This window comes from Nycticebus coucang, chromosome 8 (assembly GCF_027406575.1).
Source record: "Nycticebus coucang isolate mNycCou1 chromosome 8, mNycCou1.pri, whole genome shotgun sequence".
Lineage (NCBI taxonomy): Eukaryota > Metazoa > Chordata > Mammalia > Primates > Lorisidae > Nycticebus > Nycticebus coucang.
The window spans coordinates 76358355-76383221 of NC_069787.1; the positions used below are offsets into that span (position 1 = coordinate 76358355).

Consider the following 24867-nt stretch of genomic DNA (forward strand, 5'->3'; position numbering starts at 1 on the left):
GAATGGAGAAAGCATTTTAATCACAGTTGGCTTTAGAGGCCACAAAATAGCATCCTTGTGGGGTCAAAAAGTAAGTCTGCAGTGCCCACTCTGATAACTGCTGATAAGATTTTAATATGTAAAAAATTTTGGAGTACACATAGTATACAGTGGTAACTAATCTAGGAAATACAAAAAAACCTTCCGGCTTGTCCACACTGGTTTCTTTTCAATGATTTTTATTTATTATTAGGTTTTTATTAGCCTTGACCAGAAGCCCTGGACTCCTGAAAGTCTGGTGATTAAGCCAACCAGCCCTGATGCATTAATTCTCTCTCTCTCTCTTTTTAGTTTTATTATGTCACCCTCAGTAGAGTGCCCTGCCCTCATACTTCACAGCAACCTCAAACTTTTGGGCTTAAGTGATTCTCTTACCTCAGCCTCGGAAGTAGCTGGGACTATAGGCACCCGCCACAATGCCTAGCTAGTTTTTTGTTTGTTTTTGTCATTGTTTACCAGGCCTAGGCTACATTCGAACCCACCAGCCCCAGTGCATGTGGCTGGTACCCTAACCACTGAGCTACAGGCGCCAAGCCCTTATTTTTTTTCTTGAGACAGAGTCTCCCTCTGTCACCCTGGGTAGAGTGCTGTGGCATCAGAGCTCACAGCAACTTCAAACTCCTGGGCTCAAGTGATTCTCTTGCCTCAGCCTCCTGAGTATCTGGGACTACAGGCGCCCGCCACAACTCCTGGCTGGTTTTTAGAGATGGGATCTGGCTCTTGCTCAGGCTGGTCTGGAACTCCTGAGCTCAGGCAATTCACCCACCTTGGCCCTCCCAGAGTGCTGGGATTACAGGTGTGAGCCACTGCCCCCAGCAGATTCATTAGTGCTGATGTATTTGTCCTCCTTGCCATCAGAAAGTATGCACTATTGTTCTGAGTTGTCCTTCCCAGCATATTTCAGGAACTTTAATGGTAGACACCATCAGAAAGATTTTTGGAAGAAGGCTCACAAAAGCAGCATTGAAACATTTCCAAATCAGGGTCTTTATTATTTTCAGAGCTGAAGATAAGATAGAGGCTTAGCCAAAGGTTTTATTCTAAAAAATGAGATTCAAATTACTTCATTAGTTGAAGAGAATTCATTTTCATACTTTGTAAGAGGAAAAATGTTCTGTGAATGGACCATAGGCATACAATGTGCATACAAATGCAGCCTTTTTTTTTTTTTTTTGTAGAGACAGAGTTTCACTTTACTGCCCTCGGTAGAGTGCCATGGCATCACACAGCTCACAGCAACCTCCAACTCCTGGGCTTAGGTGATTCTCTTGCCTCAGCCTCCCGAGTAGCTGGGACTACAGGTGCCCGCCACAACGCCCGGCTATTTTTTTTGTTGCAGTTTGGCTGGGGCCGGGTTTGAACCCACCACCCTTGGTAGATGGGGCTGATGCCCTACTCACTGAGCCACAGTGCCACCCTAAATGCAGCTTTTATTGTATTATTACAATACAATAAAAGTTTAAACCCAAAGTATTCCTTCAAGGAGGATGAGCCCCCAGTCACGTTGTCCTAGAGACCAGTTGCCATTCCCTGCCACTTGCAGGCTCTTTGATTTATTTAAGAAGGAAATGTAAGAGATAGGAAGAGATCCTGACCAACCGGCAGCTTCCTTGAGAATTTTTTCTTTCTTTTTTTTTTGGAAACAGAGTCTGAAGCTGTTGCCCTGGGTAAAGTGCTATGGAGTCACAGCTCACAGCAACCTCTTGGGCTTAAGCGATTCTCTTCCCTCAGCCTCCCAAGTAGCTGGGACTACAGGTGCCTGCCACAGTGCCTGGCTTTTTTAAAATTTTTTATTGTAGTTGTCATCATTGTTGTTTGGCGGGCCTGGGCTGAATTCGAACCTACCAGCTCCGGTGTATGTGGCTGGTGCCCTAGCTGCTTGAGCTACAGGCACCAAGCCGAGAGAGAATATTTTTTTAACATGGGATATGGGATGTGTTGACTTCTTAAAAGTTAAGGATTTATAGGAGGCAGATGGCTTTTTCTGATGAATAATCTCTTTCATTTGTTAAGGTCTTTGTAGTTTCAAAGCGCTGTCACTTACATTGCTTAATTTGAAAGCACCCTGTGAAATAGCTAGGCAGGAAAGGTAGTTTTTACCCCCTTTCTGTATATGGGCCAACTGGGGTCAGTGCAACTAAGTCACGCACTAAAGGTAACACAGCTAGGCAGTTGCACCTGTGGAACTCAGACCTTCAAACCTGTATCTTTTCTCTTTGGTTCTGGTGGTTTTTTTTCCATTTCACCATGTTGAAAATGCCCTGAAAAGAATGAAATGGGGTGTGTGTGTGTGTGTGTGAGAGAGAGAGAGAGAGAGAGAGAGAGAGAGAGAGAGAGCTGGGGGTAGAGGAGAAATAGTAAGCAGGTCCAGAGAGGTAGAAAGGTTTTAATTAAAAGTCAGGCTGCCGGGCTGCAGTGGAGAGGGGAAGTAGGGAGAATAAATCTCCAGCTAAGCAAGACTAATAATGCAAGAAGGAATGAGGAATCAGAGTGCCTGTGAAGGCTGTGGCGGGATGGGAGGGACCACATGAAAGCAAAAGAGAGCTTTGCCAATAAAGGGTCAGCAGGTGGATTATGGGTCGACATCAGGAGGTTCATGGAATAGAATCAGAAACTGCTTTGTTGAAGGGGACAGAATCTCTAGGTGCGAGAAGACTGATATAGCAGCTGGATTTGGGGTCATAAATCTTTACCACCTGTGACTCCCCAGCCTAGCCTGCTAGTCTGCAGATGCCCCTCTGAAGAGGAAAATAGGCCTCTTTGGGTGTATGAGTAAAGAGGGAGACGTGCTCAGCTTTGATTGTCGTCTGCTATATGGGGAATGACTATGTTGCTGTTCAAAGTAGGTTAAGCTAAGAAAATGATTTGGCTCATGTGACTGAAGATCCAGGTAGGGGTGATTTCAAGCGTAGCCTGAATCAGCAGCTCACGTGATGTTAACGTAACTCTTTTTTCCTCTCTTTCTCTACTTTGTAGTCCACAAAGGTGGCTTTGTCCACATGAGAACCCCATGACATAGATTCTCCTCTCACATTTGTAAAATGGTTGCAGCAGTTCCAGACTTCACACCAGCATCCCACTCTGTTCAAGGAAAGACCTACAGCTACTACTAAAGAGTAAGGAAGTATCTGTTCCCTAGAGCTCTAGCAGACATCTGCTGATTTCTCATGAGCTCAGATTCTTTTTTTTTTTTTGCAGTTTGGCCAGGGCTGGGTTTGAACCTACCACCTCTGGCATATGGGGCCAGCGCCCTACTCCTTTGAGCCACAGGAGCTGTCCATGAGCTCAGATTCTTTAACGTGCCCACTGGCATAAGCAGTTAAGGATTATTCCTGAAATGAGGAAGGAGCTAATTCCACTCAAATTGCGTGGTTCATGGAGGAAACCATAGCTGTTGAAAGGATATTTAGGGACATTTTTTCTAGAAAGAAAGGGGATAGAGGCTGGGCAAAATAAATTATAGAAGTCCTTCTCACCTACTGAAGGGATAAGGGAATGCAATAATTTCAGATAGATTTCCTAGGGGGAATTCATGCCTGAGGGAGTAACTCTTAGCATATATATTAGTCCAGGTAATGGGCTAAGGTGTAGCTAGAGACGTGATAATGTGACATAAAGAGTAAGAGATTTATTTTCTTTGGTCTGGCAACTTTTTTTCACACCATTACTCTTGGTCTCATGCTTCCTTTTCTTGTGGAGAGGGTGTGGAGGTGGCAGCTGACCCACTGTTCTGAGGGCTCTGGGCCATAGTGGTGCACACCGTTTTCTCACATTCCACTGCTGGGAGCTTGGCCCACGGCCACGGGGAGCTGCAGGGGCTGTTGGGAATGCAGTCTCCAGCTGGATGACCAGTGAGCGGCTTACAATTCTGTGGTGTTGGAGAAGCGGGAAAAGGAATGTTGGTTAGGACCTGGGGGTCTTCCTTACGATCCCTAAATCACGTTTCCTCAGAGGCTTGCCCATTCCAGATGATGTTCCTATGACAGAGTTCCTTCAGAGAAGGATTTTTATCCAAGGCTTTTCATTCTGAGAACCAGGAATATTTTCTGGGAATTGTAACAATTATAGTTAAGTTTAGGTATGTTTGACGGAAAATCTAAAGTTACGGTGAGGTAAGCAAGGTAAATTTGGTTTTTTCTCTCACGAGGAAGACATTCCCGGTTAGTACAGTAGTGTCACGGTGTCAGAGATGCCTCTTGTCCTGCTGTTCTGCCATCTCAGGATGCGTCTCTTCCTCATGGTCTTATGGTCTCATGGTGCAAGGTCACTATCTGAATTCCAGCCATCTCTTCACATTCCCTCTGGCCAAGGGAAGAAGCGAGCTCTTCCGGGATGTTTCCCAGAAGTCACCAGCAGCACCTGCACTTCCGCTCCATGGGTCAGAACTGAGGCACAAGGTGCACCTCACTGCAAGGGGGGCTGGGGCCTTCCTTCCTGCCCCTCAGGAGCCTGGCTCAACACTGGGGGTTCTGATGCTTAGAAAGAAGGGAAAACAGCCACTGGGTGGCAACAAACGGTCTGTGCTAGAGACCCTGTGCCCTAGTGTCCTCACTGCATCCCCTTCCCTCTGCCCGTGTTCAACCTTTCTTTGTCCTTATCTCAAGGAAAGAAATCGTCGTCATGGCTGCCATGCACACCAGCTGAGTGCACACATAGCTGAGTGCACACCAGCTGCCAGAGTCGGCTCTGTGGCATTTATTCCTCACAGCAGCACCCTTAAAGGAGAGTTTAATATGGGGCCATTTACAAAGATGCCACAGGGGCAGAGTCAAGGGAGCTGAGGGGTTGGCGAAGCGCTCAGAGATAAGGAAAGGGGAAGAAACGTATACGAAGCCAGCCTGAGAGCTTGAGAGACCTGAGAGAGGGGCTGCCTGGCAGGAGGTGGAAGTGTGGAATGAAGCTGGCTGGGGGCCATGGCCAGCCTGGGCAGGCTGAGGAATACCCTGACCTGCCTCTCCTTGCACCCTTTGATCTCCTGACAGACCCCACCCCCACCCCCCACCCCCGCCATGGGCTGAAACTACCTGGAAGTCAAGAGTATGGGAGCCTGGGGAAGCAGTCCTTAGAAAGCACCTCCTGGGGAGCAGCAGGGCAGGATGGTGGGAGAGCAGCAACCCACACGGTGTTGTTGTGACTGCCCTTTACAGACAAGGAAACTGAGGACGGCATGGGTAAGTCCCTTGCCCAGCAGGTGACAGAGGCAGGGCCCTCCTGGCTTCAGACCCCCATAAAGAATAAGAAAGGCGAACCAAACACCACACCTGCCTTTGTTGTCAGTCTGCACACAGTAGGCGTCTGATCAGTAAGTGGTCTGTGCGTGAAACCGTTTGGTGTGGGAGTAAAGGCTTCCTCTGCCTTGTGGTTACAGGTGGCTATCCCAAATCTCCGCGAGGCTGTACAGGATGCAGACCTGCTGGTGTTTGTCATTCCGCACCAGTTTATCCACAGAATCTGTGATGAAATCACCGGGAGAGTGTCCAAGGAAGCGCTGGGGATCACCCTTATCAAGGTAACTCTAGTGCGAGCTTCCAGTCCATGAAGGGGGTTCAGCCACTGGAATCACTAGTGGTTTGCTTTAGGTGTGAAATGAATCACCATTAGCGGAGGTTTAAACCAGAAGTTCACAAACCACTGCCCAAGGTCTGTAGATAGAATTCAGGAAGTTTATGCACTTAAGTGCAGAGGGAAAACATTGGTTTTTAAATTCATGTAAACCTCAAACTGAAATGAGCATTTCCTTCATTTATGAATGTAGGCCCCAGCTAGTTTCAATAATAGAAATACTAGAAGGCCAGGCACAGTGGCTCACAGGCCTGTAATCCCAGCACTCTGGGTGGCTGCGGCAGGTGGATTGCTTGAGCTCAGGAGTTCCAGACCAGCATGAACAAGGGCAAGACCCTGTCTCCAAAATTAGCCAGGCATTGTAGTGAGCACTTGTAGTCCCAGCTACTCAGGAGGCTGAGGCAAGGATCACCTGAGCACAGGAGTTTGAGGTTGTTGTGAGCTATGATGCTACAGCACTCTACCCAGGGTGATAGAATTGAAACTGTCTCAAAAAAAAAAAAAAAAAGAACTATTAGCAGGCTTGTGTCCTGGTTGTCAGTAGAAGTCGTAGGGACTTTCTTTATGACAGTTCCAAGTGTCTCAAGGTATCGTTTATGCTCTTCATTACTTGGACATGACATCTTTTTATGATGTCTTAAGAAAACAGTACGCATAATACTTTATCGCAAATTTTAAAAAATATTTTGATAACTATATTCCAATACATTGGTTTCCTGAGTAATCTCAGGTATGTTGTTTTATGCATATGAAATTCTGAGAATGAGTCCATAAGCTTCACTAAATTGCCAGGGGAAGAGTCCATGTCATAAAAAAGACTAAGAATTCCCTAGAAAGACTTTGTGCCAGAGGGCTTATTCAGGCGTCCTCAAACTGCAGCCCGCGGGCCACATGCGGCGGTATGATTGTATTTGTTTCCGTTTTGTTTTTTTTACTTCAAAATAAGATATTTTCAGTGTGCGTAGGAATTTGTTCATAGTTTTTTTTTTTTAAACTATAGTCCGGCCCTCCAACGGTCTGAGGGACAGTGAACTGGCCCCTGTTTAAAAAGTTTGAGGACCCTTGTAAGATGAATGTTTTTGAAATCAAACTGCAGCAACCTAGATGTCAATTAGCAATAGAATGAATGAATGGATTGTGAACTATTTATTTTGGGATAGCAAAGTGAAGCAGAAATGAACTAGAGGAATGAACTGGAACACTTACCCAGTCACCTGGATGGAACTCTGAAATAATACAGTACAAGGAAGCACACCACAGGCGGTGTACACTGTCACTGATAGACTTTCAAATTCTGGCATAATGGCATAACATCGTTTAGGGACCATCATTTGTGGTAAAATGATCCAGAAAAAGCAAGAGAGTGATGCTTAGAGCCTTCAGTGTAGTGGTTCCCCTGGGGTGGGGGGTGGAAGGAAGAAAGATGAACTTGAGTGGGGAGACACTAGGAGACGTCACTGGTGTCCGTCATGTTCTGCTTCATAGCCTGGATGGTGGATATATGTCCATTCTATTCTTTTCATTTTATTATTCTTTAAACAGTGTGTAAACGGTATGTGTATTTGCTCTTACAAGTAGGAGAAAGTTTTCAAGTTGTGTATGTTAATGGTATCTGAATCTAAATTATTTATAAAGTAGCTACGTCTTGCCTCTTTGATTTGGTGGTTTGTTTTCCCCTAACTTGTCGACATCCATACAGGGTATAGATGAGGGTCCTGAGGGGCTGAAGCTCATTTCTGACATCATCCGAGAGAAGATGGGCATTGACATCAGTGTGCTGATGGGAGCCAACATTGCCAATGAGGTGGCCGCAGAGAAGTTCTGTGAGACCACCATCGGTAAGGGCTGTCCAGGGAGGGGCCCAGGAGTCTGGATGTTTACTGTTGTAACGTGTATATTTCCCATTTCCAGGATTTTCTATAGTGCCTTTCCCCTGCCTCTCATAACATTCATCAGGTGGGCATCAGTACGTAAGGATGCCATTCTGGGGAACTGAAGTGTTTCAGCAACCTGCAGAATGAATGTAAAGGCAAAGAGATCTTTCTGACTCACCATGATCCAGTAATTAATCATCAAGGTTAAATACAAGTGCAAGGTCACCTATACCAAGAAGCAGGTGCTTGGTAGGAGAGCCCCTGGCCTTAGAAACCCAGCTTTCTTTTCTCTCAAATGCTAGTATCTGGATCTACCTTGATTCTAATGACCACTAAGAATTGGTGGCAATGAACCCATTTTCAGATGAATAACGAAGACTCAGAGAGTAAGTTACCTGCCCCAATGTAACTTAGAATATAGAATCAAGGCACACAATTGGGTCTCCTGTTTCCTGAAATAGTAAGCTTTTTCTGTTCTTACACATTATGGAGTAGAGATACTATTTTCACATTTATGTTGCAAAAATTTTCATTTCTTTTAAAAGAGGCTTTAAGAACTCTCAAGTGCCATGTGCCATATTAAAGTATGCACAGTTGGAACAGCACACCACTGTATTTTCAGATGCTTTGCAAAAGTTTAAGTTTTATTTACCACTACAGAACGTAACTTCTATCCTGTCAAGCACACAAGCAATGAGAATCCTTTCTCCTTGGCAGCTTAGTAAAAGGGAACAGAGAGAGGTTAGCCACTCTTGAGTGAGAGAATGAGATGGGTATACAGGAAAACGTAGCTCAGATTCTTGTTTTGCTTTGAAGGCAGGGTCTTGCTCTGTTGCCCTGGGTACAGTGCAGTGGCGTCATCATAGCTTACAGCAACCTCAATCTCCTGAGCTCAAGTAATCTTCCTGCCTCAGCCTCCTGAGTAGGCAGGACTATAGGCATGTGACATCACGCCCAGCTAATTTTTCCTACTTTGGGTAGAAAATGGGTCTTTTCTGTTTTAGTGGAGACAGGGTCTTACCATTGCTCCTGAGCTCAAGCAGTTCTCCCGTGTTGGCCTCCCAGAGTGCCAGGATTGCAGGCGTGAGCCCCTGTACCTGGCCAGCTCCAGTTTCTTGTATTTGCCCATAGGTAGGGCATTTTTAGGTTTATTGCATTTTTCCCCTTAATTTTTATTTTTAATTTCATAGGTAATTCATATCATCCTTATGAAAAATAGAAATAATCAAAAGAAAGCCATTTTAAAATTTTCATTTTCATTTTTTGTTATATATCCTTTTTTCCATTTGTGTAAACTATTAATTGGTGTTTGTAGCAAGTCATATACTGTTTTATAATTGTAAATAAATTATATTTATTTACTTATTATGTAACAACTTTCAAAGTCTGTTAGTATATTGTACATCTTCATGGCTTCATAATATTACATTGACAATTCCATATATTTAGACACTTGAAACTTCTTTTTATTTTTTTAATATTTTCTGAGGAAAAGCAATATCACACATAATATAAAGAAGAAAATAAGAATGTCTTATAATATCACCTGCGCAGGTTGACATTTATAAAAGTGATACAGACACAGGTAAAAAAAAAAAAAAAATTCAAACATTATGAGAAGGTAGAAAATTAGTGCTAAAGTGGTCATTTCCACCCAATTCCCTCCTATGAGACAGAATCATTGTTAGCAGTTTCTAAATAGCCTTCTAAAAAAACAATTTATCTGTATATACTTGTATGTCTTACTCTTACAGTTAAATTTCTTTTACCCATCTGTAATTTTAATGTAGGCTATGAAACTATTGTGTAATTTTGTGTTTTTCAAAAGAGTGTTAACTAGTTGCTCCAATTCAATCCTTTTTGCCATTAATGTTTCCAGTTGGCTGGAATGTCTGGTTACCTGATCATTCTGTGTGGTTGAGACTTAATCTCCAACCTCTGATTTGAACTTTGTATCTATCTACCTACAGATTTTGGCTAGGATTTTTATCTGCCTCTCCCTATTTGTTGTAAGAAAGTTTCCAGTTCAGTGCATAGTCTTTCCTGGTTTGTAAAGACAGGCAGATGCATAAAGGTGACATTTCTTTCCCTCTGGTTTCTGTTTACTCAATACTTCTATGCCCCCTTTGTGGGTTAACTGTGGTGGGCACTGGTGACCTGCATTAAATCAAGTAAAGCATTGAAAATGAAATAGAACGTGAAGGTGATGTTTTAAAAATTGTTTTATATATGCTGAATTTAATCACGAGGAAATATCAGACAAGCTCAAATGAAAAAAACTGTTATAAAACTGCTGGGTTAGGCTGGGTATGGTGGCTCATGCAAGTAATCCTAGCACTCTTGGGAGGCCAGGGCAAGAGTATCACTTGAGCCCAGAAGTTCAAGACCAGCCTGAGCAACAGTGAAACTCATCTGTACTAAAAATTGAAAAATTAGCCAGGCTTCCTGGCGGGTGCCTGTAGTCCCAGCTACTCAGGAGGTTGACACTTGAGCCCAAGAGTCTGAGGTTGCTGTGAGCTAGACTGATGCCATAGCAGTCAGGCCTGGGTAACAGAGTTGAGACTAAGTCTCAAAAAACAAAATCCTGATTCATATCCTTCAAAACTGTCAATGTCATGAAAAACATGAAAGGCTGAGGGAATGTCCCTGATTAATGACAACTAAAGAGACATGACCACTACGTGCTGTGTTGGGTAGGGAGAGTTGCTATGAAAGGGGTAATTGGTGAGATTTTACTATGGGTTGATATTAGGTAATAATATTGTATCAACATTAAATTTTCTGTATTTGATGATTGTGTGATTATCCAGATCTCCTTCCTTGATTAGGGACCAGCTCATTTTTGATTATGGTAGATTTCAGAATCTTGACCGACTTGAGGAAGGAAAAATGGCATCGGTTCAGCCTTAAAAATACTGTCATAGTGAACTATGGCGCCCCCTTGTGGTGAAAGCTCCCTTCATTCTTGGTGGCTTACCTCAGAATGAGACTTTTATTGTCATTCTACAAATAGTTTTCAAAGTCTATTATGTACCAGGCATGGTGCTAAATGTCCAGGATACATAATCTTCTTATGGAGCTTCTAAGTATACAAATATTAAATCCAGACTGAAAGAAGGATTTTTTTGCTTTGTTTTGTTGTAGAGACAGTCTCACTTTGTCGCCCATGGTAGAGTGCTGTGGCGTCATAGCTCACAGCAACCTCCAACTCCTGGGCTTAGGCGATTCTCTTGCCTCAGTCTCCTGAGTAGTAGCTGGGGCTACAGGTGTCCACCACAACGCCTGGCTATTTTTTTGTTGCAGTTTGGCTGGGGCCAGGGTTGAACCCACCACCTCGGGTTTTGAAGGAATTTTATTGCCTCTAAAACATGATATTGGGCCTTAGAAAACAACACCCATAATGAACGTGTTGGAAGCTGCCTCAAAAGGAAATATTTTTCTCTGACTTTCTGCTTCCCTCCTGTCTCTGCTCCATTAAGAGTAGCCATAAAACTAGACTCCCTCTTCCCCACAAACCCAGAGTCCCTTTTCTTTAAAGCCTGCCTAAAACTGGCTTGGTGCCCATAGCTCAGTGGTTAGGGTGCCGGCCACATACACTGAAGCTGGTGGGTTCGAGCCCAGCCGAGGCCTGCTAAACAACAATGTCAGCTGCAACCAAAAAATAGCCAGGCGTTGTGGCGGGTGCCTGTAGTCCCAGCTACTTGGGAGGCTGAGGCGAGAGACTCTCTTAAGCCCAGGAGTTTGAGGTTGCTGTGAGCTGTGACGCCACAGCACTCTACTGAGGGCAACACAGTGAGACTCTGTCTCAAAAAAAAAAAAAAAGCCAGCCAAAAACCTAAAAATGTCCTGCATAAAAACTGGCCATCTTATTTGAGGTCATAAGACCCCTGTATTCCTGAGAGGAAGGCAGGCATGCTCAGAAAGGCCAAGAAGAATCCAGACAAACAGGCCTTGCTGGATTTTCCCACTCAGTCTGTTAACACCAGATCACACCCATTTTGTTCAAACCTATTTCCACATGGCTATCCATACTTTGTTGAACCTAAGCATGAAAACGGACGATTTCCCCTGTATCTTTGGGTCTTCATTTTGCAGGCTTTCATGTATGCACGTTAAATGAACCTGTATGCGTTTTCTCCTGAGGCCTTTCTCCAAAGGCCTTGGCCTCACAAGAGAAAGGGGAGGTTCCTGTCTTTTGGTTCATATTGAGTTTTGGGCAGCCCTCCCACATGGTTTTTTGACCATTACCTGTTCTGTACAGATGATCTGGTCCCTGCTTGCCACATCACTTTATGACTGGTAGTAATAATCAAATTAGCGCTTTCTTATCCATGATATAAAATAATTTTTAGAAAGGTACACTTGTGAAAATGTGAAACTGCTGTTAAGTCAGGCCCACCCTTCTGACGGACACTGTGTTTTACTTGCAACCACAGAGGAACCCAGAGCCCCTGCCTTGTGTTAGTGCCAGTCAAGAGAGTTACCTGCCCCTGTGCATTCCTCAAGTGGCTCACAGCACCACCTCGGGTTTCCAGATGCAGACAGCTGCAGGAAAGAGGCTTGCGAGGGGCTTGCCTGTCATGCTCCTGAGCATCCCTCATGTAGGGAGGTACAGAGGAGAGGCACAGGGGCCATGTGGTATGATGTAGGGGCCAGGGGTTAGTTTACCCAACCCAGATGATGAAACAGTGTTGCACAGAATCACCTACATGGACTGGTGCACTGTTTAAAAAAGGAAGAAGACAGTTTGCTCAAGCTGACACCATTCCAGCGTTTAGAAACGAGAACTCAGTTAAATGACCGATAACAGTAATGCCTGTAGTATAGAAAATGTGTTATGGATATTTTAGGGGTTTTATTTTGGAACATCTCAGAGAAAAAAAAAAAAGATGGAACAATATCATGAACCCTATGTACCCATCACCTGTCTTTAAAGATGATTAACTCCTGGGCTCAGCTCCTATAGCTCAAGTGGCTAAGGCGCCAGCCACATATACCAGAGCTGGCGGGTTCGAATCCAGCCCGGGCCTGCCAAACAACAATGACAACTACAACCAAAAACATAGCCGGGCGTTGTGGCAGGCGCCTGTAGTCCCAGCTACTTGTGAGGCTGAGGCAAGAGAATCGCTTGAGCCCAGGAGTTGGAGGTTGCTGTGATCTGTGATGCCAAGGTACTCTACCCAGGGCCACAGCTTGAGGCTCTGTCTCAAAAAAAAAAAAAAAAAAAGAAACGATTAACTCCTGGACTTACTTCTTGTACCCACCCTTACTCCAGCCTCCTCTGGACTGTTCTGACACTGACTTCTGGGTATAATTTTTTTTTTTTTTTTTTTTTTTTACCATCTGTATTAGTTTATTAGCAAAAGCAAACTCTCCTATAGGGGCCAAGTGAAAGAAGATTAACCCACTATTGAAACAATGAAACACACACATTGAAAGTTACTATGAAGAAAGAAGTTCAGTCAAAGGCAGACACTTAACACAGGGCTTTAATGTAACACCATTTAGTAACGTGACAATTTGAAAAAAAAAAAAAAACAGTATTTTGTAGATAAAAACTGAGGAACACATCTGATGACTTCTGGGTGTAATTTTAATTGTTGACAATCATAATTCTTCTGCATTGGTGGTAGATAGTTCTAATTGTGATGCATGTTTGGTTTTTCTTCTCTCTTCCCACCCCCAAGAACTGGCATAACACAGACCCCAGAGGCCAGAGCAGCATGTGGATTAGAATTTGGGCCCTGCCCCCTACTAGCTTGTGACCATGGACAAGTTGGTAAACCTCCCTGGGCCTCCATTTCCCTATCTGTAAATAGAGAAGATCATAAGCACGCTGACAAGCAAGTCAGGTGTCAGCTGACTCCGTCATCTTTATATGGGGGTCTCTGAATTCTCCTTATGACTTAAAGACTGTTTTTCACTTTTTTCTTTGACCACTATTCAGAAAAATCATGTATGATTCTCATATAAGTGTGCCATAGTTACTTACTGGTGGGGAAGCTGGCTAGAGGAAGATAAATCAAAGGTTTGCACACTTGTCTACCTATTGGAATCATCTAGGGAGCTTCAGAAACTATTGGGGCCTGCTCCACTGCAGAGTCTGTGATTTGATTGATCTGAGATGGGGCCTGGGCTTTGGTGTTTCTAAAGAAGCCCAGATGATTGTTGTGTGCAGACAAGCTTGCAGACAGTTGGTCTCCTATTCAAGGCTGGCAGAGCCCAAGTGTGCCTTCTGCCATCTCTGTGTGTGACATGGACTTAGGAGCAAGGACTTGGCTGGTGAGCCTGTGACCCTGATTTTCAGAGCCTTCCTAGACTGGGAGGGCAGATTGATTAGCCTTATACTGTGCCCCACCAGTCAGGGCAGATCAGGGTGTGTGTGTAAGGTTTCGTTTTTGTTTATTTGGTTTTGTTTTTTAATCGATGGTCTCCCAATACTAAATGTGTAAAATCTACTGAACATCACCTCCTCCCCACTGTCCTAAGGAAGGGGAATATATCCGTAATAAAAACAAAGACTCGAGATGCATTTCCATCTTTTGGAATTTAGAGAATGCAGCTTATGAAACCACATGTTGTACATTAAGCTCCCAGTTTTAAGAAAACCTATTAACAGATTAACAGTTATATTCTTTGTCATTAAGCATGTATGTCAAAATGTAGATGATCGTCTCTGGTTAGTTTGTGGGATGTTTTTATTTCCTATTTCTACTTCTATAGGTTTGCTAAATTTTCTATAATGAACAGATGTTACTTTTATACTAAAAAAAGTTAAAGTGTGTTAGATGTGAAAATTAAGTTTAGAGACTGTTACTGATTTCCTTTTTTCCTAACCTTTCAATAGGCAGCAAAGTAATAGAGAATGGCCTTCTCTTCAAAGAACTTCTGCAGACTCCAAATTTTCGGATTACTGTGGTTGATGATGCAGACACTGTTGAACTTTGTGGTGCTCTTAAGGTAAAGTCAGCCTTGTTATTGCTACTCTAGGAGAGGAGTTAAGCAAGCAAGGCAAATGTTAGCATTATTAAATCTAATGCTGAAGAATGGGCTCTGTGTTCCAGGCACTCACTTCAGCAAAGAATAGTGAATTGAAAGCCTTGTTCATAACTTCCTGTTTTGCTACAGCCTTTCCTGGGTGGTTCATCTCCTTTCTGACTCATGATTTGCTTTTACGTGTAAATATGGGAGAATTCTGATGTTTTGGCCTTTGGAAAGTTGGCAGCACTAATATCTGGAAAGTATTGAGAGTTCCTTAATTGTAGGTTTTGTCCAAGAGCAAATGATTCTATTAATTCATGTGTTTCTCCTATCTGTCATCCCGGGCAGGAAAAGGAACTTGTTCCCCTTAATTATGCTACTCCACTAGCTTGGCTGGTTGCTCTTGGTAAAGGAAAAAATAATCTGCTGCTGACAGAGAGATTTTTTTCTAGAATAGTTTTATCTTTGTCCTCTAAAGGGAAAAAAAGATCTGATTAAACAAGCAGCCTCTGTTGGCAAGTGGCTTGCAAAGTAAAAGGAAGAGTTTCCGCACTTGGGCTTCTGCTTTTTAAAGTCTTGGGTCCCCATCCCTCCCTCTGTCCTAACTGTAGGAGCTGCTAGCGGTGAGCTGGGCTGCAGCAGCTGCCCCAGCCTTTCTCCCACCTCTCCCACTGCATCCGAGTAGCTTTCACTGCCATCTACAAAAAAGAGAGGTTGGGGCTGGGGGTGAAGAGGTCTCCATTTGAATACCCTTTGAAGTTGTGTCTGAGTCACTTTTCAGTAATTTGAGCACCTGGGGGAGGAAGCTAGGCAGTGTGGCACTCACCTGCCTTTGTCAGGTAAGAATGACAAAGATTGGAAGAATGCTTAGGAGACCAAAGTCCTAAGAATGTCTTTCTATTCTTGTAAGTTGTTGTTCTTTTCCTCTGGTAAGAATTTAAAACTACTTTCTAGAACTAATACTATGTACATTATGTGTGGTCATGATACACAATGAGCATTTAAGAAATTAAAGCTAGGGCGGCGCCTGTGGCTCAGTGAGTAGGGTGCCGGCCCCATATGCCGAAGGTGGCGGGTTCAAACCCAGCCCTGGCCAAACTGCAACAAAAAAATAGCCGGGCGTTGTGGCGGGCGCCTGTAGTCCCAGCTGCTCGGGAGGCTGAGATAAGAGAATCGCGTAAGCCCAGGAGTTAGAGGTTGCTGTGAGCCGTGTGACGCCACGGCACTCTACCCGAGGGCGGTACAGTGAGACTCTGTCTCTACTAAAAAAAAAAAAAAAAGAAAGAAAGAAATTAAAGCTAATTAGAGGCGTGAGCTCCCAGGCAGCACCTGCATGTTTCTAAAAGTCAATGTGGTGGGTTCTCCACATTGTGCAGGCCCTGCTCATGCATTCAAGATGCTGGCTTTGGCTGTTTTGTATATTTTTGTTGGTTGAGATTTTTATGTATTTTTAATAGTCCTTCATTAAACTAATGACCACTCCACAGCAGGGGGCATCATGAAAGCTTAATTGCTCAGCGTTGGTCTGAGCTGCTCCAAAGCTGTTTTTAAGTGACTGGATGTTTGGGGCAGTTGATGGAGAAACTGTGGAAATCCTGCCCAGAACAGAGGGTGCTGGGGAGAAGGATTCTAGATTGAGGCTCCGGAAAAGCTTCTGCTCACAGGAGCTCATGCTGGTCTCCCATCTGAACTCAGAATGGCTTTTCATTTTTGCTGGCAGGAGGCCTACAAGTGGATCTGTGCCCGCTTAACTCAATGGAGGCAAAGGAGGGTTGAGAGCCCTTTATCCTCTTCATCCCCACGTCCTCTTATCCTTTGAAAATAGATCATTTACTATCATTCCTGTCAGCTTGCATCAGAGCTGGGATATTTGAAACCTGAGAAACAGGCACTTTGGCTGTTATTGAGTCTAATCATTGTATTGAACAGATAAGGCGATCCAGAGAGAGGGAATGACTTGGTGGTAGCAAATACTGGCACAGTTGGAGTGGGAACGTGGGTTTTCTTTGGTTACTATGTACAACCTGCCTTTTCTGGTTTGTGTCCAGACACTGTGAGGGAAATAATGTCCTCCCTTCCCCCCTCCCCCCCCCATCAGAGCCTGCCAAGGGAAGGACAAATGGCCACGTGTTTCTTCCATCACATAAATAATAGTTTGGATTAATGTTCCTGGTTATCTAAGTAGTCATAGTCATCGTATTTCTCACAACAGAAAAGTGTAAAGAAGAAAATCACTCACCATCTCACATCCTGAAAATAACCTCTGTTAATGTTTGTTGTATAGCCTTCCGACCTTTTTAGCCTGTATACAGGTAGTCCCTTGCTTACAAGCAAGATAGGTTCTGTATGTTTGTTCTTTAATTTGTATGTAAGTTGGAACAAGTACATTTCTCTTTTGCCTGTAACAGCCTCTGTTCATAAGCACAAGTTGTTTATCAGTTGTATGTTTGTAAATCACAGACTTACTGTGAAAGCCTCCATTTGGAAGCATGTGTTTTACGTAAGTCAAATGTTTGTAATTGGGGACTGCCTATACATATGTGTTATGTCCCCCTTTTTAAACAAAAACTAGATCTTGCTGTTTGAGTAGTTTTTTACAGTTTACTTTTTCACATTAACAATCTTTGGTAATCTGGGTGGTGCCTGTGGCTCAGTGAGTAGGGTGCTGACTCCATATACAGAGGGTGGCGGGTTCAAACTCGGCCCCTCCCAAACTGTAACAAAAAATAGCCGGGTGTTGTGGCGGGTGCCTATAGTCCCAGCTACTCAGGAGACTGAGGCAAGAGAATCGCCTAAGCCCAGGAGCTGGCGGTTGCTGTGAGCTGTGACGCCACGGCACTCTACCGAGGTAACAAGTGAGACTCTGTCTCTGAAAAAAAAAAAAAAAACAACCTTTAGTAATCTTCTTATTCTAGCCAATCAAAGTACATTATCTTTATTGTACTCAAAAAAAGGGGGCATTTGACTAGAAAAAAAATATGGAAACAGCTTCCTACAAGGATACAATAAAAAGAAAATTCAAAGGAATTATGCATAATTATTTTGTGCCAGTGCCTGTTACTACCTTCAGAATGTCCTTCACGAACTCTTAACCCTTAGCTGTGTTAATCTCTTAATGAGTAAGGAGGCATTCTTTTTTAAAAAATCAACCCTAAGTGTAATTCATATAATTAAATTACATCTATTTAAAGTATGTAATACAGTGGGCTTTATTTATTTATTTATTTTTGAGACAGAGCCTCACTTGGTCATCTGTGGTAGAGTGCCGTGGTGTCTTAGCTCATACCAACCTCAAACTCTTGGGTTCAAGTGATCCTCTTGCCTCAGCCACCCACATAGCTGGGACTACAGGCGCCTACCACAACACCCGGCTATTTTTAGAGCCAAGGTCTCACTCTGGTTCAAGCTGGTCTCGAACCTGTGAGCTCAGGCAATCCACCCACCTCGGCTTCCCAAGTGCTAGGATTACAGGCGTGAGCCACCACGCCCAGCCTAGGCTGTATAATTTCTTGACCAAAATATCATGACAAAAGCAATTTAATGACAAAAGCCCCTACAGTGGGCTTTAACAGTTACGTACATACACTTGTGAAAACTGCCACCGTGATGCAGAACATTTCTGTCATCCTCAAACAACTCTACGTGTCCCTTTGTGTCCCCAACCTCTAGCCACTGATCTGCTTTTGAATACTACAGTTTGTATTTTCTAGAATTAGTATAACTGGAATTTTATAATATGTACACTTTTGTGTCTGGCTGCTGCTGCTTCTTTTTTTTTTTTAAGAGACAGAGTCTCACTTTATCGCCCTCAGTAGAGCGCTCTGGCGTCACAGCTCACGGCAACCTCCAACTCCTGAGCTTAGGCGATTCTCCTGCCTCAGCCTCCCATGTAACTGGGACTACAGGTGCCCGCCACAATGCCCAGCTATTTTTGTTGTTGTTGTTGCAGTTTTTGGCCGGGGCTGGGTTTGAACCTGCCACCTCCAGCATATGGGGCCTGCGCCCTACTCCTTTGAGCCACAGGCACTGCCCTGCCTGGCTATTTTTTTATTGCAATTTGGCTGGGGCCAGGTTTGAACCTGCCACCCTTGGTATATGGGGCCGGCACCCTACCCATTGAGCCACAGGCACCACCCTGGCTTCTTTCATCGAGGCTGTGTTTTTGTTTTAATATAAAGAGCTAAAAGTACAAAAATTATAAGTGTCTAGCTCAATGTAGATGCTTTACCAGGATTGTTTTATTAACAGAGACCCAAAATAATACAGGTTGAGTATCCATATCCAAAATACTTGGGACCAGAAGTGTTTTGGATTTCGGATTTTTTCGAGTTTTGGAATATCTACATTATACTCACTGGCTGAATGTTCCTAATCTGAAATGCTCCGATGAGCCTTTCCTTCGAATGTCATGTCAGCGCTGAAAGTTTCAGATTTTGGAGCATCTCAGATATTTGGATTAGGGAGACTCAATTTGCAGTGGCCAAACAAGGTAGAAGTAAAAATCCAGAATATACATAACTCTATTCCACAGAGTTTTTTTTTTTTTATTCCACAGAGTTTTTAGGGACCCAGGCTCTTTCCCGCTTACTAGGGTACCTTAATCTGTTCTGTGCTGCCATAACAAAATGCCTGAGATTGGTTATTTATAAGGAACAGAAACTTACTGATCATACAGTTCTGGGGGCTGAGAAATCTCCTATCAGGTGCTAGCAGGTGTGGTGTCTCACGGGAACCTATCTTCTTCCAAGATGGTGCTTTGAATGCTGCATCCTTCAAAGGAAGGAACGTTGCTCCTCAGGAGAGAAAAGAGCCAAAAGAAAGTCCTTTCACAACAATATTAACCCTTTCCCTCAGGCCCCACCTCCAAACCCTGCCACAGTGGAACCAAATGTCAACGTGAGTTTTGGAGAGGACAAACATTCAAACCATAGCATAAGGTCTGGCCCTTGTCTTCATGTTCAATGGTGGTGATCAGAGCACGAACATCACATCTGCCATCCAGGCAGCAAGGTCAAAAGAGGAAGAAAGAAAAAAGAAAGCAAAAGACATGTGGCAACTCTCTTGTAAGGAAGAGTCTGGAAAGTGTCAACGTAGTACTTTGGCTTTGTCGCAATAGACATAGTATGTGTGACCATACCTAGCTGCAAGAGAGGCTAGAAAATGATTTGGGAGATTTTTTTCCTGGATAGCCATATACTTACATGAAGACCCTCTGTTATTCAAGAAGGAAAAAATAGATTGGGAATAAACCAGCAGCCTGTGCCATAGATTCAGCAGCCTGTGCTGTGCTGTGGCTCTAGTTGCTGTGAAGGTGGGTTTGCTCTGGGGCATTGGCTGTGTGGCAACTCATGCTGTGGTGCACGGCCTAGTGTCTCGGCTCTGGTCAGGGCCATTGCCAGACCCAGCAGCACCTTAGTGTGAGTGAGAGCAAGGCCTGCACAGCCCACATGCCAGCCACTGGCAATATGTGCTATTTATACTTACATCCATATTAATTAAAATGCTTTTTTTTTTTAATGGTGGTAATCGAAAGCAAAAGTGAGCGAAACTGAAAATAAAATGGAAGCATCCCAGGCAGTGTGGATGGAAAGTAAAAGTAACCTGCACAAATTTCAGGGTAGCAAAGAGAGATTTTACTTAGGAAGGTCAAAGAGAAAGTTTAGAGCACTTCCAAAGAGAGTTGCAAGTGGGTCCCTCTCATGGAGGAAAAAAGGTAATAGAGACCTTAATTAAAATTCTTTTAAAAACTCAGTTTTGAGTCACAGAAGCCACATTTCAGATGCTCAGTGGCCATTTCTGGCTGAATTGGATGGAGCAGATGTAAAGCATTTATCAGAAGTGTCCAACCTTTTCTTTGCACCACATCGGAGGAAGAGTTGTCTTGGGCCACACAGTAAATACACAAACACTAATCAAAGCTGAGTAGCTAAAAAAAAAAGGTCTATGCATACTTTTCACAATAGCCCATACCACAGATAAGCAAAAGAAGTCCTCGCAGAATAAGCATGGGCCGCAGGTTGGACAGCCCTAATTTACACCATTAGAGAGACTTCAGTTAGACAGTGCCACTCTACCTAAGGCAGCTTCATCTCAGAGTGCCCAATTTGATGGGCCAAGTGTGCGCTTGACCTCAGCCCTCCTTGACATCCCAGCTGAGCTACTAACGTAGGGACCAGCCTGCAAACAATATGTTGTACCTTGTCTTTATTTATTTGTTTATTTGAGACAGAGCCTCAAGCTATCACCCTGGGTAGAGTGCTGTGACATCACAGCTCACAGTAACCTCAAATTCTTGGGCTCAAGCAATTCTCTTGCCTCAGCCTCCCAAGTAGCTGGGTCTACAGGCGCCCACCACAATGCCTGGCTATTTTTTGTTGCCGTTGTCGTTGTTTTAGCTGGCCCAGGCCGGGTTCGAACCCACCAGCCTCGGTGTTTGTGGCCAGCGCCCTACCCACTGAGCCACGGGCGCCACCCTGTACCTTGTTTTTAGTAAGCCTAAATTCTACATAGACCATCTCCTCTTAGTTGCTAGCACCAAGAAGTGTCAGATGGATGGTTTGACATAGAGGAAATAGTGAATACTGTCTTTGGTTTCAAATGGAGCAATTCTTCCTATGTGGTGAAAGTGTTTGCACAGTCTTCAGGAAGCATGGACTCGTCCTCTAGGCTTACATTCTTTTTGTGAGAGGGTGGGATTGGAAGAGGAATTGAGCCCCTTCTAACCCACCCTGATTCAGAATTGCAACGATTGCACTTGGGAGTGGATGATTGCCTCTGAGTATTGCCATAACCCAGGAAATGGGGAAGGGCATAAGCACGTCTGTCTTCTGAAAATTATGGTATTTTTAGCTTCAGAATAGTTTAAAGCAGATTTAAAAGCACAGTGGATAATGATAACTTTCACAGCTGACCCATCTCAGAGGACATCTGCTCGGATGCTATTCAGACATGCTCTGACCGGCTCAGGGTATTTATTTTTCTTTTGACAGGGATAAATGATGGAGGGGGTGAGTGAGGATTTCAGGACCCGTCATAAGGTGATTAAGCTGGATTGCAGGGCAGGGTCCTCCGAGCAGTGACTTTTCCCTGAAGTAGGTCCCGTGCTCCCCCTGGTAGAAAGGTTAACTGGGGGAAGCTTTGAAGTGGTCCAGACCCCTGTGTCCTGCAGTAAGTGTCACAGAGGGGCTGAGAGGGTAGCTGGATCCCCCCAGCAGCTCTTCCTGTTAGAAGCTTCTTATCTGGATGCTGGGGTGACCTCTCTGTGCCTTTCATTCACTGGCCCTAGAGCTGCACAGGGTGGTATGATCTCCTCGGGCAAGGCACTCATGCTGTGACTTGTCTTCCATTACATGTAACAGCACCTGCCTTGCAGGAATGTTGTGAGGTTTAACAAAGTTAATGTGGCTGAGTGCGGAGGTAATCCTAGCACTCTGGGAGGCCAAGGTGGGTGGATTGCCTGAGCTCAGGAGTTTGAGACCAAACTGAGCAAGAGCAAGATTCCATCTCTACTGAAAATAGAAAAAGCTAACCACACATTTTGGCGGGCAACTCTAGGCCCCGCTGCTCAGGAGGCAAGAGGAACACATGAACCCAAGAGTTTGAGCTGTGACGCCATGGTACTCTTCTAGCCAAGTCTAAAACTATAGGCTTCCTGCTCTCTTTCTTTTTTTGTTTTTAGAAAGAGTCTCACTTTGTTGCCCTGGGTAGAGTGCTGTGGCGTCGCAGCTCAAAATAACCTCAAACTCTTGGGCACAAGCGATCCTCTTGCCTTATTCTCCCAAGTAGCTGGGACTACAGGCGCTTACCACAACACCCAGCTATTTTTAGAGACAGGATCTCGCTCTTGCTCTGGCTGGTCTCGAACTGCTGAGCTCAAGGGATCCACCTGCGTCAGCTTCTCATGGTGCTAGGATTATACAGGTGTGAGGCACTGCGCCCAGCCAGCTTCCTGCTAAGTCCTTGAATTTAGAGAAGGAGCAGCTCTCTGCTGAAGATGGCCCGCAGGTTGGGGTTCATTTTGCCACTATAGGGGAAGGGACTGCCTGGGAATGAAGCCAACAGGGAAGACAATAAACAGTGCAGGAGATTCTCACCTGTGTTGTTTGAGCAACTAAACCCGGTCAGCTCTACCTTTGAACATTTTTATGTGAGGCAATAAATTCCCTGTTTGCTTTAGCTAATGCCAGTTGCAACCATAAAAATCCTGAATAACAGCGCACCACAGGTACTGGGCAAGTTTTGGGCACCATTTCAAATCCTCTTCCAGAAGTGGGCTGGAGCTGGCTCCTACCATCTGATAAGAGCTCACTGTGCACATCTCATCCCCACCGTGTTCAGTAACATCACATTGGTAGCTTGGAATTGACCAATGTCACCTGTGAATCTAGGCAGATGTTACTTGTCGTATGAGATCTGACAATTAAGTTTGTGAACCCATCCTAGGAAAGATGCTATGTATCTCACTGCTGAATATTACTACAGTCACTTTCAAAGTATTCCCCTTGGGAAGCCATGCACCAACATCAGGACTTAGTCCACCCTTCAAAGCACTTTTGGAACTCTTTCTGGAATAGCCATCAGAGCTGTCATTGCATAACACACAAAAACACCCAACAACAATAATAAATGCTAGTCAGCAAGACACTGCTGTACATCAGTACAAACACAGCTATGAGATATGTTATACCAAGGTTATGAAACCTGACTGAGTTGTCTGTACAGTGCGGCCAACGTAAGCACATGGTGGCAAGTTTGTGAATGTAATTGTCCAACCTTGTACTTATATGTGATAATCTGATTTTCACATATTTGAGGCCCAGCTCAGATGCCACCTCCCCCGTGTAGCCTTCCCTGCTTTGAAATGAAGCTCGTGGCTCTCGCGCTTCTCAGCCCATGCTCTTCCTTCTGTCTTGTGATGTGCTTTGCTGTGTCTCTTTTCTCAGCTAGATTGGCAACTCCTTGAGGGCAAGCCCTGTGTCTAATTATATCTTTATGTCTCCCCTACCCTGCAGGGAACCCTCCCTCTCCATACTCCCCATAACTCTGCCCATGGCTCAGCACCAGTGGGAAGCTTCCTTCACAGTGTGTGTTCAGTGTTGGTGTGTTGATATGAAATTTCAGATTTTCAGCTCTTTACCTGGAATATCACTTTCTGTTGGAAATTAGTAATTTGTGTGCAGATTTTATTTTTTCTGTTACTCCAGAGGTAAGCAAACTTTTTCTTTTTCAGTAGAGTGCCGTGGTGTGCCACGGTTCACAGCAACCTCAAACTCTTGGGCTTAAGCGAGTCTCTTGTCTCAGCCTCCCGAGTAGCTGAGATTACAGGCACTTACCATAATGCTTGGCTATTTTTTTGTTACAGCTGTCATTGTTGATTTTAGCAGGCTTGGGTTGGGTTCGAACACTCCAGCCTTAGTGTATGTGGCCAACTCCCTACCCACTGAGCTACGGGCACTACCAGCAAACTTTTTCTATAAGGGCCAGATAGAAAATGTTTTAGGTATTGTGAACCATATGGTCTCTGTTGCAACTACTGAAATCTGCTATAACAGCACAAAAGCAACCACAGATGCTATGTAAATGATCAGGTATAGTTGGGTTCCCAGAAAATATTATTTACAAAAACAGGCACTTGGGCCCTTAAATTCTCTACACCTGTACCAGATTATCAGCTTCTGAAGATGTAGGCCCTGTGTCTAATTTGCCTTATGTCTAGCAAAGCCCATGTAAAGAGTGAGTGCTCCATATACTCATTTAGGGATTTTTTTTTTTGCCCAAAAGACAGAGTCTCACTTTGCCCTCTGTACAGTGCTCTGGTGTCACAGCTCACAGCAACCTTCAGCTCTTGGGCTTAGGTGATTCTCTTGCCTCAGCCTCCTGAGTAGCTGGGACTACAGGCGCCCGTCACAACGCCCGGCTATGTTGTTGTTGTTGTTGCAGTTTGGCCTGGGCCAGGTTCCCACCTCCCTCGGTATATGGGGCCAGTGTCCTAGTCACTGAGCCACAGGCGCCGCCCTAATTTAGGAATTATTAAATGAAACAAAGGCCAAAACCCAAGCTGCACATACTCAGACCTAATGACTCAGCATTTCAACTCCCAAGTTCTACCCAACAGAATTGCTAGAACGTAGTCACTCTAGCGGCACCCTTTGTAATAGTTCCAAATTGGAAAGTACCCAAGAAGAATAGATAATTAAATTGTGTATATTTGCAAAATGCTATACTATGCAGCAATTAAAATTAATGTGCTATATGTAAAAGTATGGATGAATCTCACATGATGGTGGGAAAAAAAGCTAGCATGAAAGATTATATACTGTATGATCCCACTCATATAAAGTTTAAAGGCATGTAAAACAACTACTCTAGGCTGTGAGAGGTGAGAAGAGTGGTCCCCTTTGGTAATGGATAA

At 44.1% G+C, this 24867-nt stretch overlaps 1 protein-coding gene across 1 annotated transcript in view; it reads left to right on the plus strand.

Annotated features, from left to right (window-relative positions):
• Positions 1-24867, plus strand: part of GPD1L (glycerol-3-phosphate dehydrogenase 1 like) — a 65646-nt gene that overhangs the window by 33190 nt on the left and 7589 nt on the right. Inside the window, exons 3-5 of the mRNA XM_053600097.1 lie at positions 5408-5548; positions 7301-7439; positions 14323-14435. Coding sequence (XP_053456072.1) covers positions 5408-5548; positions 7301-7439; positions 14323-14435 — 393 coding nt within the window. The remainder of the gene's footprint in view (positions 1-5407; positions 5549-7300; positions 7440-14322; positions 14436-24867) is intronic.